This window comes from Herpailurus yagouaroundi, unplaced genomic scaffold, assembly GCF_014898765.1.
Source record: "Herpailurus yagouaroundi ecotype Mexico unplaced genomic scaffold, PumYag 190, whole genome shotgun sequence".
Classification (NCBI taxonomy): Eukaryota; Metazoa; Chordata; class Mammalia; order Carnivora; family Felidae; genus Herpailurus; species Herpailurus yagouaroundi.
The window spans coordinates 14230602-14243169 of NW_024412421.1; the positions used below are offsets into that span (position 1 = coordinate 14230602).

General features: G+C 35.0%; 1 protein-coding gene across 7 annotated transcripts in view; it reads right to left on the reverse strand.

Annotated features, from left to right (window-relative positions):
* LOC121045392 (cadherin-8) overlaps window positions 1-12568 on the reverse strand; it is a 367139-nt gene that overhangs the window by 51900 nt on the left and 302671 nt on the right. For 6 of the 7 annotated variants that reach the window (XM_040498191.1, XM_040498196.1, XM_040498192.1 and 3 more), the window contains one exon: window positions 3108-3225. In XM_040498191.1, coding sequence (XP_040354125.1) covers window positions 3108-3225 — 118 coding nt within the window. Of the gene's footprint in view, window positions 1-2122; window positions 3226-12568 lie in introns of those variants that run through there. The other variant, XM_040498198.1, reaches the window with a different exon arrangement.

Sequence of the window (12568 nt, forward strand, 5' to 3'; positions counted from 1 at the left end):
CTGGAAGATGGAGAAACCAATGTCTGGGCCATATTATTTCGACAATGTGAGGTGCTATGATCGGTGTATATATGTGATACATATATGATGTGACTCATCATATTGTTGATGTTTGCTTTCACCTTTATGGGTATTTAAAGTTGTTTTCCTAATCTGGATGAAATATGAATCTCATATATTCAGAAAGAGAATTATTTGTGGAATCACCCAACTGTGTAGGAGATAGGAGACAGCTAATTTTGATCTTTTTTTGTCTTTGATTATGAATTAGTCAGCTGAAAATTGCAGAAGGACCAATCTATACAAGGGAGGGGAAAGGTCACATTAACTTCAAGTTGAAAGACGTGGCTACAATTTCCTTAGAAAATGCAAAATACTAAAACCATCACCCATAAATATCTAATTAAATAAGGAAATCATCTGGCCATCAATTATAAATTTGGATATACTAGATCTCTCAAAATATTAACCTTCATCTGTTGGGCTGCGACTCATAAATCATGACACTATCAGTGGAGAAACATCAGTTAATGACCATTTTAAAGTCCATTTTATGAAGAAAAAAAAACAATCCTAAATATGATTATACCATTTGATTTTCTCCATCTTAAAACATAAAATATACCATAGTTTAAAAATAAATAATGTCTAGTATTTGGATTTTTCAATTGTGCTTGTATTGTCTTATCATTAACAGGGAATGGAATAGGCTAACAAAATACTGATTTATCTATTTACTTATTTATTTCCATAATTTTAAATCTGACAACTTTTTTTCCATTACTTTGATTGTTTTTACATGTGAAGAAGGGACCATCTCCCCCAACCCTATTTTTATAGTAACTATCCAGATGCCAATAAGGTAGTGGTCTATGTAGCAAAACTTGTGAATTTCTGATCTAGGAAAAGGAGGATAGAGTATAAATTATACATATCTATTCGAAAAACTAGTGAGCTCATGATTTACTCTACGGAGAAGTTGAATATTTGGATCCTAAATCCAAAATCACGGTGAACATATATCCTGATTTCCACAATACAATCCTGGTTTATGTTTGTTTTTGCTTTTGTTTTTGTTTTCAGGAACAAATATAAATAGCAACCCCTTTCACTTTAAAAAATGCCCCAATTGGAAAAATAAATTATATGGTCACTTTTGGCAAAATAAACGCACAATTTAAATGGAACAATTGTAGCACAGAGTGGTCTTTGCACAAAATATTCATAACACCTGGAAGCTTTGTAAAACTTTTTTCAGTTATTTCACACACACACAATTCTGTGACATAAATAAAAAGTGTAACTTCCATGTTCTAGTTTCAAAGTAAAACATATAATATACATGCTTTTAAAATATTCTGTTAAAGGGCTTATTGAAATGTGTGATAGGGTGAAAGAGGTTACTTAATTGTGCAAATTTGACTTCTTACTGCTTCCAAAATTCAGAGAAAACACATGAAATTCATTCACTGTCAGACCAAAATCCCCTCTTTAAAAGATTTAGGGTACAAACAAATACAGTACGAAACTGCACTTTCCTTGGCACCCCAAACAGCCTCTCATTCCTTTGCAATATGTTTATGTGGTGCCTTTGACGGGCTGTACTTATATGACAAGCATATCTTGAAATTGCATGCCCAGAATATGCCAAAAAGCTCAAAACCTTTGGGATGGGAAAATATTCCTTCACAGAGAATTTTTAAATGTAGGGCATTTCATATGCAAAAATAATGACTGATACCTATTAGCTCACAATCAAAGTGAGCATGGACCACACGTATACACAGACTTTTAGCTCAGCTTGGGATTTCTGTTTGGCTTTCATCTTAGCCATATTCATGTGACTTTCATAAAAAAGAAATCTTGATAACTGAGAAACAAAGACAATGTACATGGATTACAGTTCCTAATTAGGGAAGGTTAACACAGGAGTACTCCATTACTAAGGAGAAAGAACAGGATTTCGTCTCCTTCGTGTTTATAATAGTGAAGGCCAGCTAAACGAGGAATATCTGTATAAGGACTTCTCCATTTCATTTTTGGTGTTGCACTTACATTTATCAAAGCATCCCCAAAGAACTAAGTAAGGAGCATCATGTTAAAAGGTAGGGCCATAATATACTTAACAAGAGCCATAAAATGTTTTATTTCATGAAGGAAATGTCGTCAAAATTCACTCCCTCCTTGAAACACAACATAGCAAATTACCCAAATGTCATGAACTAAATTTGACTCTTCTGAGTATAGTTTTTATAGAGACCATTCAGAAATCCAAACAAATGCCTACAGTAAAGCCAGAAAACAGCTTAAGACAATACATTTATTTTGCTAATCATCCCAAAACAGCCAAAACTAAGTTTTAAATATACCTGAGCCAAAATCAACAGCAAAAAATGCTTGTTACATATACAGCAGATTAGGAAACAAAAATGTACAGATGAGATGGACTTAAAATAGATCTATAACCTTCGTATGTAATAGATAATAGTTAGGGAAAACAGTAATCCAAACTTAGTTCTCAAGAAATAATGAAATGGATTAAATGTTCTCCATGAGTGAAAGGCTTAACAATAAAATCAGTTTATATTACCTCCACAATAATACTGATAAGGAGTGTCCTTCAAGAAGGATTTCCTGATCCAACTGCTATTATCAAAGTTGGTACAGGCTTAAACAAATACCTCTAATGTGTACCCACAAACCAGGCAAAATTAGGATAGGCTTTCCCTAAAGACTTGGTAAACATTCAATTAAAACTTAGCAACTGTGAAGTATAAGCCAGTTCCTTCTCTAACAGATATCTCAGTATCTCAAAATTCCTGGAACTTTCCCAGGGGTTAAATCTTACTGTTCATTCTTGAAAGTAAGGTGATTGAGGTATTCCCTGGGATAAAATTAACTTTCACATTAACAGCTTTCTTATCTATTGTTTCAATATTGGAAGGAAGAAGTGATGTAATTACCAAGCCATTAGGCTGATAAGCTAAGTTTCAATTGCTCATGGGTGAGCAAAAATTATTTTATTGATATTTTCAGTCAAATTATGAAATCACATCCTATTTTTCCAATTTATGTTCCACCCTGTTTCATAAGGCTAATAGATTTACCTTCATTTTTCTTGATGGTAAAATTCGGATTGTTGACCATTTCTGGAAGAAGACTGTATAAGAAATAATGTCCATTTTTGGGATCATCTTTGTCCATGGCACTCACTGTTTGAATGACCTGTAACATAAAACTCGACGTCAGCATCATTGATGACATCAGAGGGCTTATACTGCCTTTAAAAGCTGAGTGACATCTCTTAGTTGACTGATATTTGGTCCAACGATTTTTTTTTCACTTTTCTGAGTTGCTGTGGATGGTTTGTGCCAAGAACAAGGAGAAACATTTATCACTTTAAAACCTCAGCTTTGATAAATTGATGAACATTAATGTTCATTTGTGTCCATTTGGTGTCTGTGGCTCAAAGTAGCAAATTTAAGGGTATTTGAAAATTCCACTGGGTAATTACAGGTTTCTTTCCAATGTGAATATACACGGGCATCTAGAATGAGATTTGGAATTGTTACAGTGATTGTAGTGTGGCTCTTGGGAGGATCGTGGAAGTAAAGAACTTAAATCTTGAATCCTCAAAACTCCTCTTTTATTTTGCTTATCAGGTTACATATGTTTGCCAAATAGAATGTTCCTCGGCACAAACATCACTGCAACAAACCTTTCTGAGGAGTTGCATCTGTTCCCTCCCAATAATGAATACTGTTTTTAAAGCTAGTGGATAACACATGCAAACAATGCTTTGGAGTGTATCCTGAGATGAATAAATTATAGGGATTAGGAGAATTACCACTGTGCAGAGCTGTTTGGATAGATACACACACTTGGAATTGGTGCCGGTTGAATGTGCTTATTTCATTTGCAAAGCTGCATTAACTTAGTGCTAAGTTGTTTCTTAGGATGTCAGAGAATCAGCTTAATAATTCATATTAATGATTCTGTGATATTAATCACTTCAATATGAAACACCGGGCAGTAGTTAATGTAGTAAAAATGATAGCTTACACTACCATTGTAAATAACTATGACATAATTTCTACCAAAAAAAAAAATGCCTGTAAAGCATGACAGTCAAGGCGACATCAGATTTACCATAAGAAGAATTAACAGGGAAATACTGTAAGGTTTGTGAAATTTAGAGAATATAATGATGATGCCTAATATATTAGGTCTGTTTGAATTTAGGTCCCATTCAACTTTACCAATTTAATTATAGATGAAAAAATGGATCATTTCTTTCTGAGAAAAGGATATCCTTGCCTAGTGACTTATCGCCTAAATGAGTGTGAGAACCACAACTGTGAGCATCTATGACTTTTGTGCATACTGTATGATGAACAGTACATTAAGGTTAAGACATAAAGGAAATAACCCCTCTCAGCTTTCATTTCTCCATTTTAAAAATGGGACATATTCTTACCTGGTAGGGGTTTTCCTTTTGTTAAGGATCTTGTAAAATGTCTCATCAGTGTACTTAGTTTGAATAATAAGATAACAAAAAAAATAGCACAAAATATAACTCAGGATTAAGACAGTGAGGTAGTCATCAAAGTGATGGACTCTGAAATTGAGCAGCCTTGATAGAAACCATAGTTTTACCTTCTCGTCATTGTGACACTGAGGGAGTTACTTTAGTCTTTCTGAAACTCAGTTTCCATGTATTCTAAAATGACAAATAAAAAGTGCCTTTCTCATAGGGCTGTTTTGGCAATTGATATAAATTCATGTGAATCTCTTAATATAGTATCTGGTTCCTAGTAAATGTTCAATGAATGTCAGTCATCATCCTTATTGTCATTATCATTTTTTTTTTTATTAGGGTCAGTACCATTTATTCATGACATAGCCCCATGATAAATGTAATGGCTTTGATGTTACCACAACAGTTCCCTAACCTTATCAGATTAGATGGGAATATAATTATATTCACTCTATTTGAACACCTAGCATGTTTTCCCTGACATTTAGGTGCAGAGAGATGCCCTGGGCCTCCAGTTTTATAAAAAATGAAAGAATGGAAATCCAACGGGAAAATCTGGGGAACACAAGTAAGTCTTTTATGACTAGCCTACATGTACACATATTTAAGGGAAGAATTTGACAAGAACCTTCTTCTAAGCAGTTTTAAAGAACAGTGAGGGGGAAAGTTATCCGTGAGCATAGGTAGTATTCCCTTCTCCATTTACCCAATTTTGTTTCAAAAGTATTCCTATGTCCAGGTGCACTAGTTGAAAAACTAACTTTTAAAGTGTGTGAGCATAAGTGAAGAAGAGCAAATGAAAAGACTTTTTGATATCCTGTGGTGAAAATCATTCACGACTAAATGCATTCTGTAGTGTAGTTAGTGGATAGAGCTCCTGTAATAATACCCTTCCTAATATTTCTAAGTAATCTGCATGAAAAAGACTCATCCATGCTGGCAAGTAGATCTACATGAGTTATTTCATTAGTTAAGCCGCCACGACCAAAATAAAAGATGCAATAATTTAGCTTACCTGAAGTAAAGGAATATAATTACCTGTCACGCCATATCTCAGAAGTTTGGTCTAAACATTATACCTGCAATGAATATGTTTTTTTTTCCACGATGTATTTAAGCCAGAAACTAGACATACAATTTCTTGAGCCTACTGAACCAGAAAGGCTTGGGGTGAGGCATTTTAAACAGTCTTCCAGGTGATTCTGATGCATGCTTAAGTCTGAGATGGACTGTTTTCAGCCAAGGGAGAAGATTGGTGTTTACAATTCTCTTATTATTACTCATTAGGGGAGTTTGTATTTTTTTTTTTATTTTTTTTAACGTTTATTTATTTTTGAGACAGAGACAGAGCATGAACAGGGGAGGGGCAGACAGAGAGGGAGACACAGAATCCGAAACAGGCTCCAGACTCTGAGCTGTCAGCACAGAGCCTGACACGGGGCTCGAACTCACGGACCATAAGATCATGACCTGAGCCGAAGTTGGACGCTTAACCGACCAAGCCACCCAGGCGTCCCTAGAGGAGTTTGTATTATTAAGCTAACATCAAGCTCAGTGCTTGATATGTTGGGGAAATAGTGATGAAATGGTGAATCTTTATATTTTTTATTTTTAAATTTCATTTGAGAGTGAGAGAGAAAGCACAAAGCAGGGGAGAGGGGCAGAGAGAGAGAGAGAGAGAGAGAGAGAGAGAGGGAGAGAGAATCTTAAGCAGGCCCCATGCTCAGGCAGAGCCAGACAGGGTCTCAATCCTATGACCTGGAATCATGACCTTAGCTGAAACCAAAAGTCAGATGCTCAATGGACTGAGCCACCCAGGTGCCCCAGAAATGGTGAATCTTTAAATCAACTTCCAAATATCCCATGAACTGACTACACTTAAGAATTTGGTTTAAACCATTTTTGACACTTCATTTTATCTTAATGTAGATAGCTACTGTCTAGACATTTTCTCTAAAAGTAGACACCTGGTAAATCACTTGAAGGACTTTATACTATTAAAATGCGTTAAGATACCCCTATCTAAAAGGCTGAAATTTTCACTGCTGTAATAACATCTGAATACACTCAGCTTTAAACAATAGAAAGAAAAGAATAGATTTATTCAAGGCAGTGCAACTGCACGTAAGCAGATTTTATAGGCACACTGACTAGCTGGAAAATGAAAACCACACACATTCCCCTAGTGTGCTACTGTGACGTCAATTACCTTTTAGATAATTGAAAATTTCTGGAGAGGTCACAGATTTTTAGGAGTACATATATAACATTCGGTTTAAATATTTTTCCTTTCTACCAGTAAAGTTAAGATGCAAGTGAAAAAAATCTAATGTCTGATGATTTATTGTGGATTAATTTTAAAGGAAGCTGAATTTTTATATATCTATATAGATATAGATAGGTAGATAGGTAATATCTATATATAGGAGATGGATAGATAGATAAATAGATTTATTAGAAAAACAAAGTATATCTGGAATGTTGGGATAAGGAGATGAATTTCAAGGCCATACTTGGAATTCTATGGGAGCAGACTTTGTTCTATTTCTTGAGATTACTAATTTGAAATGAAATAACCTTTCTAAGAAATGAAACTAAAAAAAGAAAAATTTTGAGAATTATGGGGCCATATCATATTTCTGTTTTATTAAAAAACAATTTGTTGTTTATCAACACTTAACCCAACTTATATTGTTTTTATTAGCAGAGTTGATTAAACTTTACGTAAGACTATTTTACCTTACTTCAAAAATATTTAATGACTGAGGTATCACTGTCATTATTAATTTTTGAAAAGCAAGCATCCAACAGATACATTTTGGATGATCTGATCTGTTTGCAACCATAAAACTGTCATGGGATCCATTAGAAATGCAATATAAGATTCTATAGATATTATTCATTGATTTGTTCTTAGGTACCAAGCATGATTATATACAATGAGTTGGATTTTTACCCCCTTCACTGTTGTAAGAACACCACATGATAACTATTTAATGCATATTGCCTAAATGAAAAAATGAATGAATGAACGGATGATGTCAGCATATTTTAGCCTCATCACTAATTCTCACATAACCTTGAGAAGTATGTATGAAGAAATGTATTGGAACCCTAGTACATCAAAGATGTGATATATAATATTTGATCCCAGATATATCTGATAACAAACCACTTGTGTCTTCCTGCCCCAATACATCAGGCTGCCTCAAAATCTTGTTGACATTCATACATTCTGCACATGTATTTCAGTTAAGTTGGGGCTTATGCCTTCAATATTTTGGAGAGTGCATAGGATGCACTCATCCATTCTTGTTCTCATTGCTCAGGTACTTTGCTTTACTGAGATAAAGGTCCCCTTTTATTCTGACACATCACACAACAAAATGAAGACTTAGAAATTATAGTTCCTTGTAAGTGTGGACAAGGTGAGAGAGGATTGCATTCTCTTGCATCTTTTGGAATGCTTTCAAAAGCTTCTGGAATATACATTTATGTTCCAGAACACTCAACATTGATAGCCAAGATACTATCTACCATCACAGAACACTGTCACTTTGTCAGGCAAAACTTAATTTTCTTTTTTCTTGGCAAGTCTTTCTGTGGTGGTGTGAATTGGAAGGTGATGGAAAGTGAGTTGAATGGGACGAAATCAAAGGTGCTGCGGAAAGCACAGCATCATTTTTGGTTTTCTATTCATTCCTCTGCCTATTAGCTTTCCTGAAATACTAACTTCTGTTTATTAGAGCATGAGTTTTAAACTTGGGAAAGGAAAGGATGAACCATGAATAAGCATCACATGCTTCAATCTTCTCAACTTGAAAGTAAAGTTGAATGAAATTACTTATATATGCACATAAAGGAGGGGAAAGTCCATAGATTTTATCAGAGTATCGATGTTTTTTATAACTGAAAGAAAGCAAAATAGCTTAAAAACCAGCCCCTAAAAGACGGGTCCTTGGAAATAAAAATTATGCACACAAGAGAAATCAAGTTATAACGATGATGACAAATTGAAAAAAGAGGAAATATTGGAATTTGGGAAATTATATTAAAATCCGCACAATGACCCAATTATCCTCCATAATTTCAAAACTGTATATAATAAGGTTCAAATATAAGCACTGTTCATAGATGTTTAATGGATAGTTACTGGATATTTGTTTTATAATTTGCATGGTAATCCAATCTCTACCAAGACTTCTCCTATCTAGAGTGTTTTGCCATGCCAGTGTGTGTGTGTGTGTGTGTGTGTGTGTGTGTGTGTGTATCTTTGTCTTTAAAAACCATTAGGTTACTGTTCAGAACATATACCTTGGAAGTCTGACCTATGGAAAATACAACAGGAGGATATAGATTTGATTTTCTATGTCTCTTTTAAACACTAAGTGAAGTCGTCAGTCCTCTGGGTCAACATTTGGGGACTGTACCTTTATAAACCCATTTGTGAAACTTTCGATATTTTCCTCCATTTCTGTTTCCTTCACTCCCTTTCCCTTCCTGAAACCAAGCTGAGATAAAGTGATACAAAGCAAGGACTTCTGAATAGTATGTTTATACAAAGTTTGGAGTTTCCAGTGTCTCATACCTTTTTTCCTAGACTCTGCATATTTCATGTGTATTTTGTGCACCTCTGAATTAATACTAACAAAATATTCCATCACTTGCTCTGTTTTGAAAACCTCATTAGCAGGGTAAACCCCAAAGTGTCTAACATAGCTGAGAAGTCTCAGGTCCCTTTTCAATCTCTTCTCTCCATCTTCCATGATACTACTCCACAGGAATACTTCCTGATGCCTCCTTGACATTGCAAGCATCACTTCCTAGGCTGAACCTGTGTGGCATTATTTATCCTCCTGGAGCAGGTTTGTTTCCTGACTGGGTTCCCTTTACCACTAGTTGTATAGTTTTCTCTGAAGGAAATTTGAAAGATTTTATAATGAGCTATGTTTGCTAAATGGCAAAGACCATATAGCCTTCTCATGATTCATATGTATTTATAAATGTTAAGAGAATCTTAGAGTTAAACAAAAGAAGAAGAAAGGAATGTTGTTGAACTTGGTTTAATTTGGTGTCAGTGCTCCACGACCTTATTAAGTAAACCACACACACACGCACACACACACACCACAAACGCCACACCATATATTGATGTGCTATGCCCTACAAGTTTTTCTCAGGCACTCTTTGAGAAATGCTGTCCTCCAAAATTCCTACTGAATCTTAAAGGCCTGGGAGACTTCCACCTCTGTGTGGAGGCATTGTGTCTATCTAGCTTGGTGGTTACCATGTCTCTGCCCTTCCAACAAAATGTCAGCTCCTGGTGGTACCACATATTACCCACTGGCACAAAGCCTAGGCCTCAGGCCTTTTACTATCCAGTGTCAATTTTACTTTCTTCAAAAGGGTATCAACTTGGCTTCTAAGAACAAATGGAAAGAAGCATACAACGTGTGCCCACCTTGCTTCAGTCCTAAATTCTTACTCAGTAACTTATAGGGTGAAAACAAAACAAAGAAAATATATTTGTATGAAATAGGCCAAGATTCTCAAACAATCCCTGACAGCATGTTCTCTGTGGATCATCAATCTCATTTAGGTGAGGTGCTAGAATATGGAATTGGGGATCGCACAAGAGGTTCAGCCAGTGTGTATGTTGGCTGAAAACATGACTCCAAAAAAGATGGAGATTGTATGTGTCCTGCAGGTTGATCCCAGTATATTTGAAAAATAATGATATTGGCCCACACATTTAAATGAGGAGGAATAAAGTACAAGCCTTTCCTTTACCCTGAATAAATAAAATACTTGGAAATTACCAGAGGAGGAGTTATTCCAATACAGGGAACTAGATTGTCTTCTGTTATAGGGACCCATTAAGGGACTATTTATAATGTTTTGCTCCAAATCAAAGTCATGTAGCTATAACAACAAAATAAAGCAATCCTAATGATTTAATCCTATATTTTGCTTTTTAGACTATGACATCAGTTAAAATATACACTAATAATAATTATAATTATTTATTAAGCACTTGATATTGCACTAGATATTTCTGAAATATCGGAGTTTAGTAGAGGTTAAGACTGAAGGTCACAAAATTAGTAAATGGCAGAGCTATGATTCACACTAAGATTATTCTGGTTTCAAATCCTTCCACTGTATTTTTTACTTATGTGCTCCCCTCTGTCAAAAGTGAGCTCTCAAAGTCATACTTCTGTTAATGATGGTCTTGAAATATATTTTGTTAAGTATGATTTCTTCAAATATTGTTTTACGGATTCTATTAATTTACCATCTCCTAGCTACACCCCCCAAAATGAGAATAGTACTGTATGCATTTTGTTGAGGCTATCAATTTCATCTGTTTTAAAATCAATCCTGTCTCCCTCTTGTGCATGCAGATAGATCCTGAAAAATGCCTGCTGGCAGGGAAGTTAAAATTAAATCTCCTAAATTTATTGTTTCATGAGTGTTATAAAATGCCATATTTTTGACTCACTGTTTTATATTTATTACAAAAAAGCCAACAGAAATTTTTAAAAGAAATAAAGTAGCAAACCCTGGTGCTGGTGTTTATCAACAGATAATTATTTTTACTTTTCTCCCTAAGCTTTCTTTCTTTTCACTTAAGATTTTGTGGAATGCTTTTTGGATAATGTATCTTATGGGTCACAGGAGTTGACATTCTTCGCTTTTGAAAAATGCTCACTCTTGATCACAATCTTATTTCTAAGAAGTTTGTTGCACAGGCAGTGGAATCTCAAAGTCCGCTTCCTTGGGAAGCACTGTAAGGTCATAGAAAGTGCAAGGACTTTGGACGCTTCAAGAACAGACCTTGAAACCCATGTATGCCACTTTTCATGGCCTTGGGGAAGCCCCTCACCCTTTTTCAGCCTCAGCCTCCTTATCAGTAAAATGTGGCTGCCAACACCAATCTCCGAAGTAGTGATGTTGATTGTATGTTGGATGTCTGTCTATATTACGGTATTCATGAAAGCATGCGGCTTTCACAATTCCTTGTCCGCATCTCTGCTGCTACCACCTTAGATCACCAAGTACCTCACCAAGTCCTGGTACATAGTTTATGTTTAATAAATATCTCTTACCAACATCTTTTGCAATTACAGCCTATTAAATGTTCTTCCTGCTTAATTGCATGTATGCATGTGTGCGTGTTGTGCATGTGTGTGTACATTTTATTCAAAATGCGTTTTGTCCAGTTTCAGTTTTGCTTATTGCATTCTTCTTATTCTTACACTTAGCCACCGAGGTCTTCAATTCTTCAAACAAACCAAGGTCTTTCTCCCTTAGGGTCTTTGCCCAAGCTTATCGTGCTGGCTAGAAGTCTCTTGCTTCCACTGCTTGAATGTCTAGCCCTTTCTAATTTTTTTTTTCAGATTCAGCTTAAAGGATACTCACTTAAAAAGTAACTTTCTCTGACAACACCGTATAAAGTAGGGTCTGCTTTTTCTTTTTTCCCCTCTGCCTAGTTGTGCCAATGTTTCCTTCAATCCAGTTTTCAAAATTGAAATTATATTATGTATTCATTCCACTTTTTTTTAATAAGTCCTCTTCCTCATTAAGTTCCATTAGACAGGATATTCTTTTTTTGCCCTTTTTACATTGTTTCTCTGGGTCATGTTACAATAGTTAGTATCTTGTAGATGCAATACAAAATGTTGTTCAGTAAATAAATAAATGATTTTTCATTTGAAGAGGTTAGTTTGTGCACTGTGTCTGTGAGTAAAACAAGTGTTTCCATGGTAATATCTGAGAAGCTAGTTATTGAAATATTCGTCACTGCTGAATGAAATGAATTAGAACTATGATTCTAAAATTTCGTGAATATTCATTACATGCAAAGCATTAGCTAGATACATATCTAGAAATATAGGATATTATTTTCTTCCTTTGTGGTTTTTATTTATTTATTTTTTGACCTATGACATTCCTAGGATAAGCCAACTTCATATTGCTACAGTATTGGTCAGAGACAAAGGGGATTAGAAGAAGTAAACCAAAGCATTT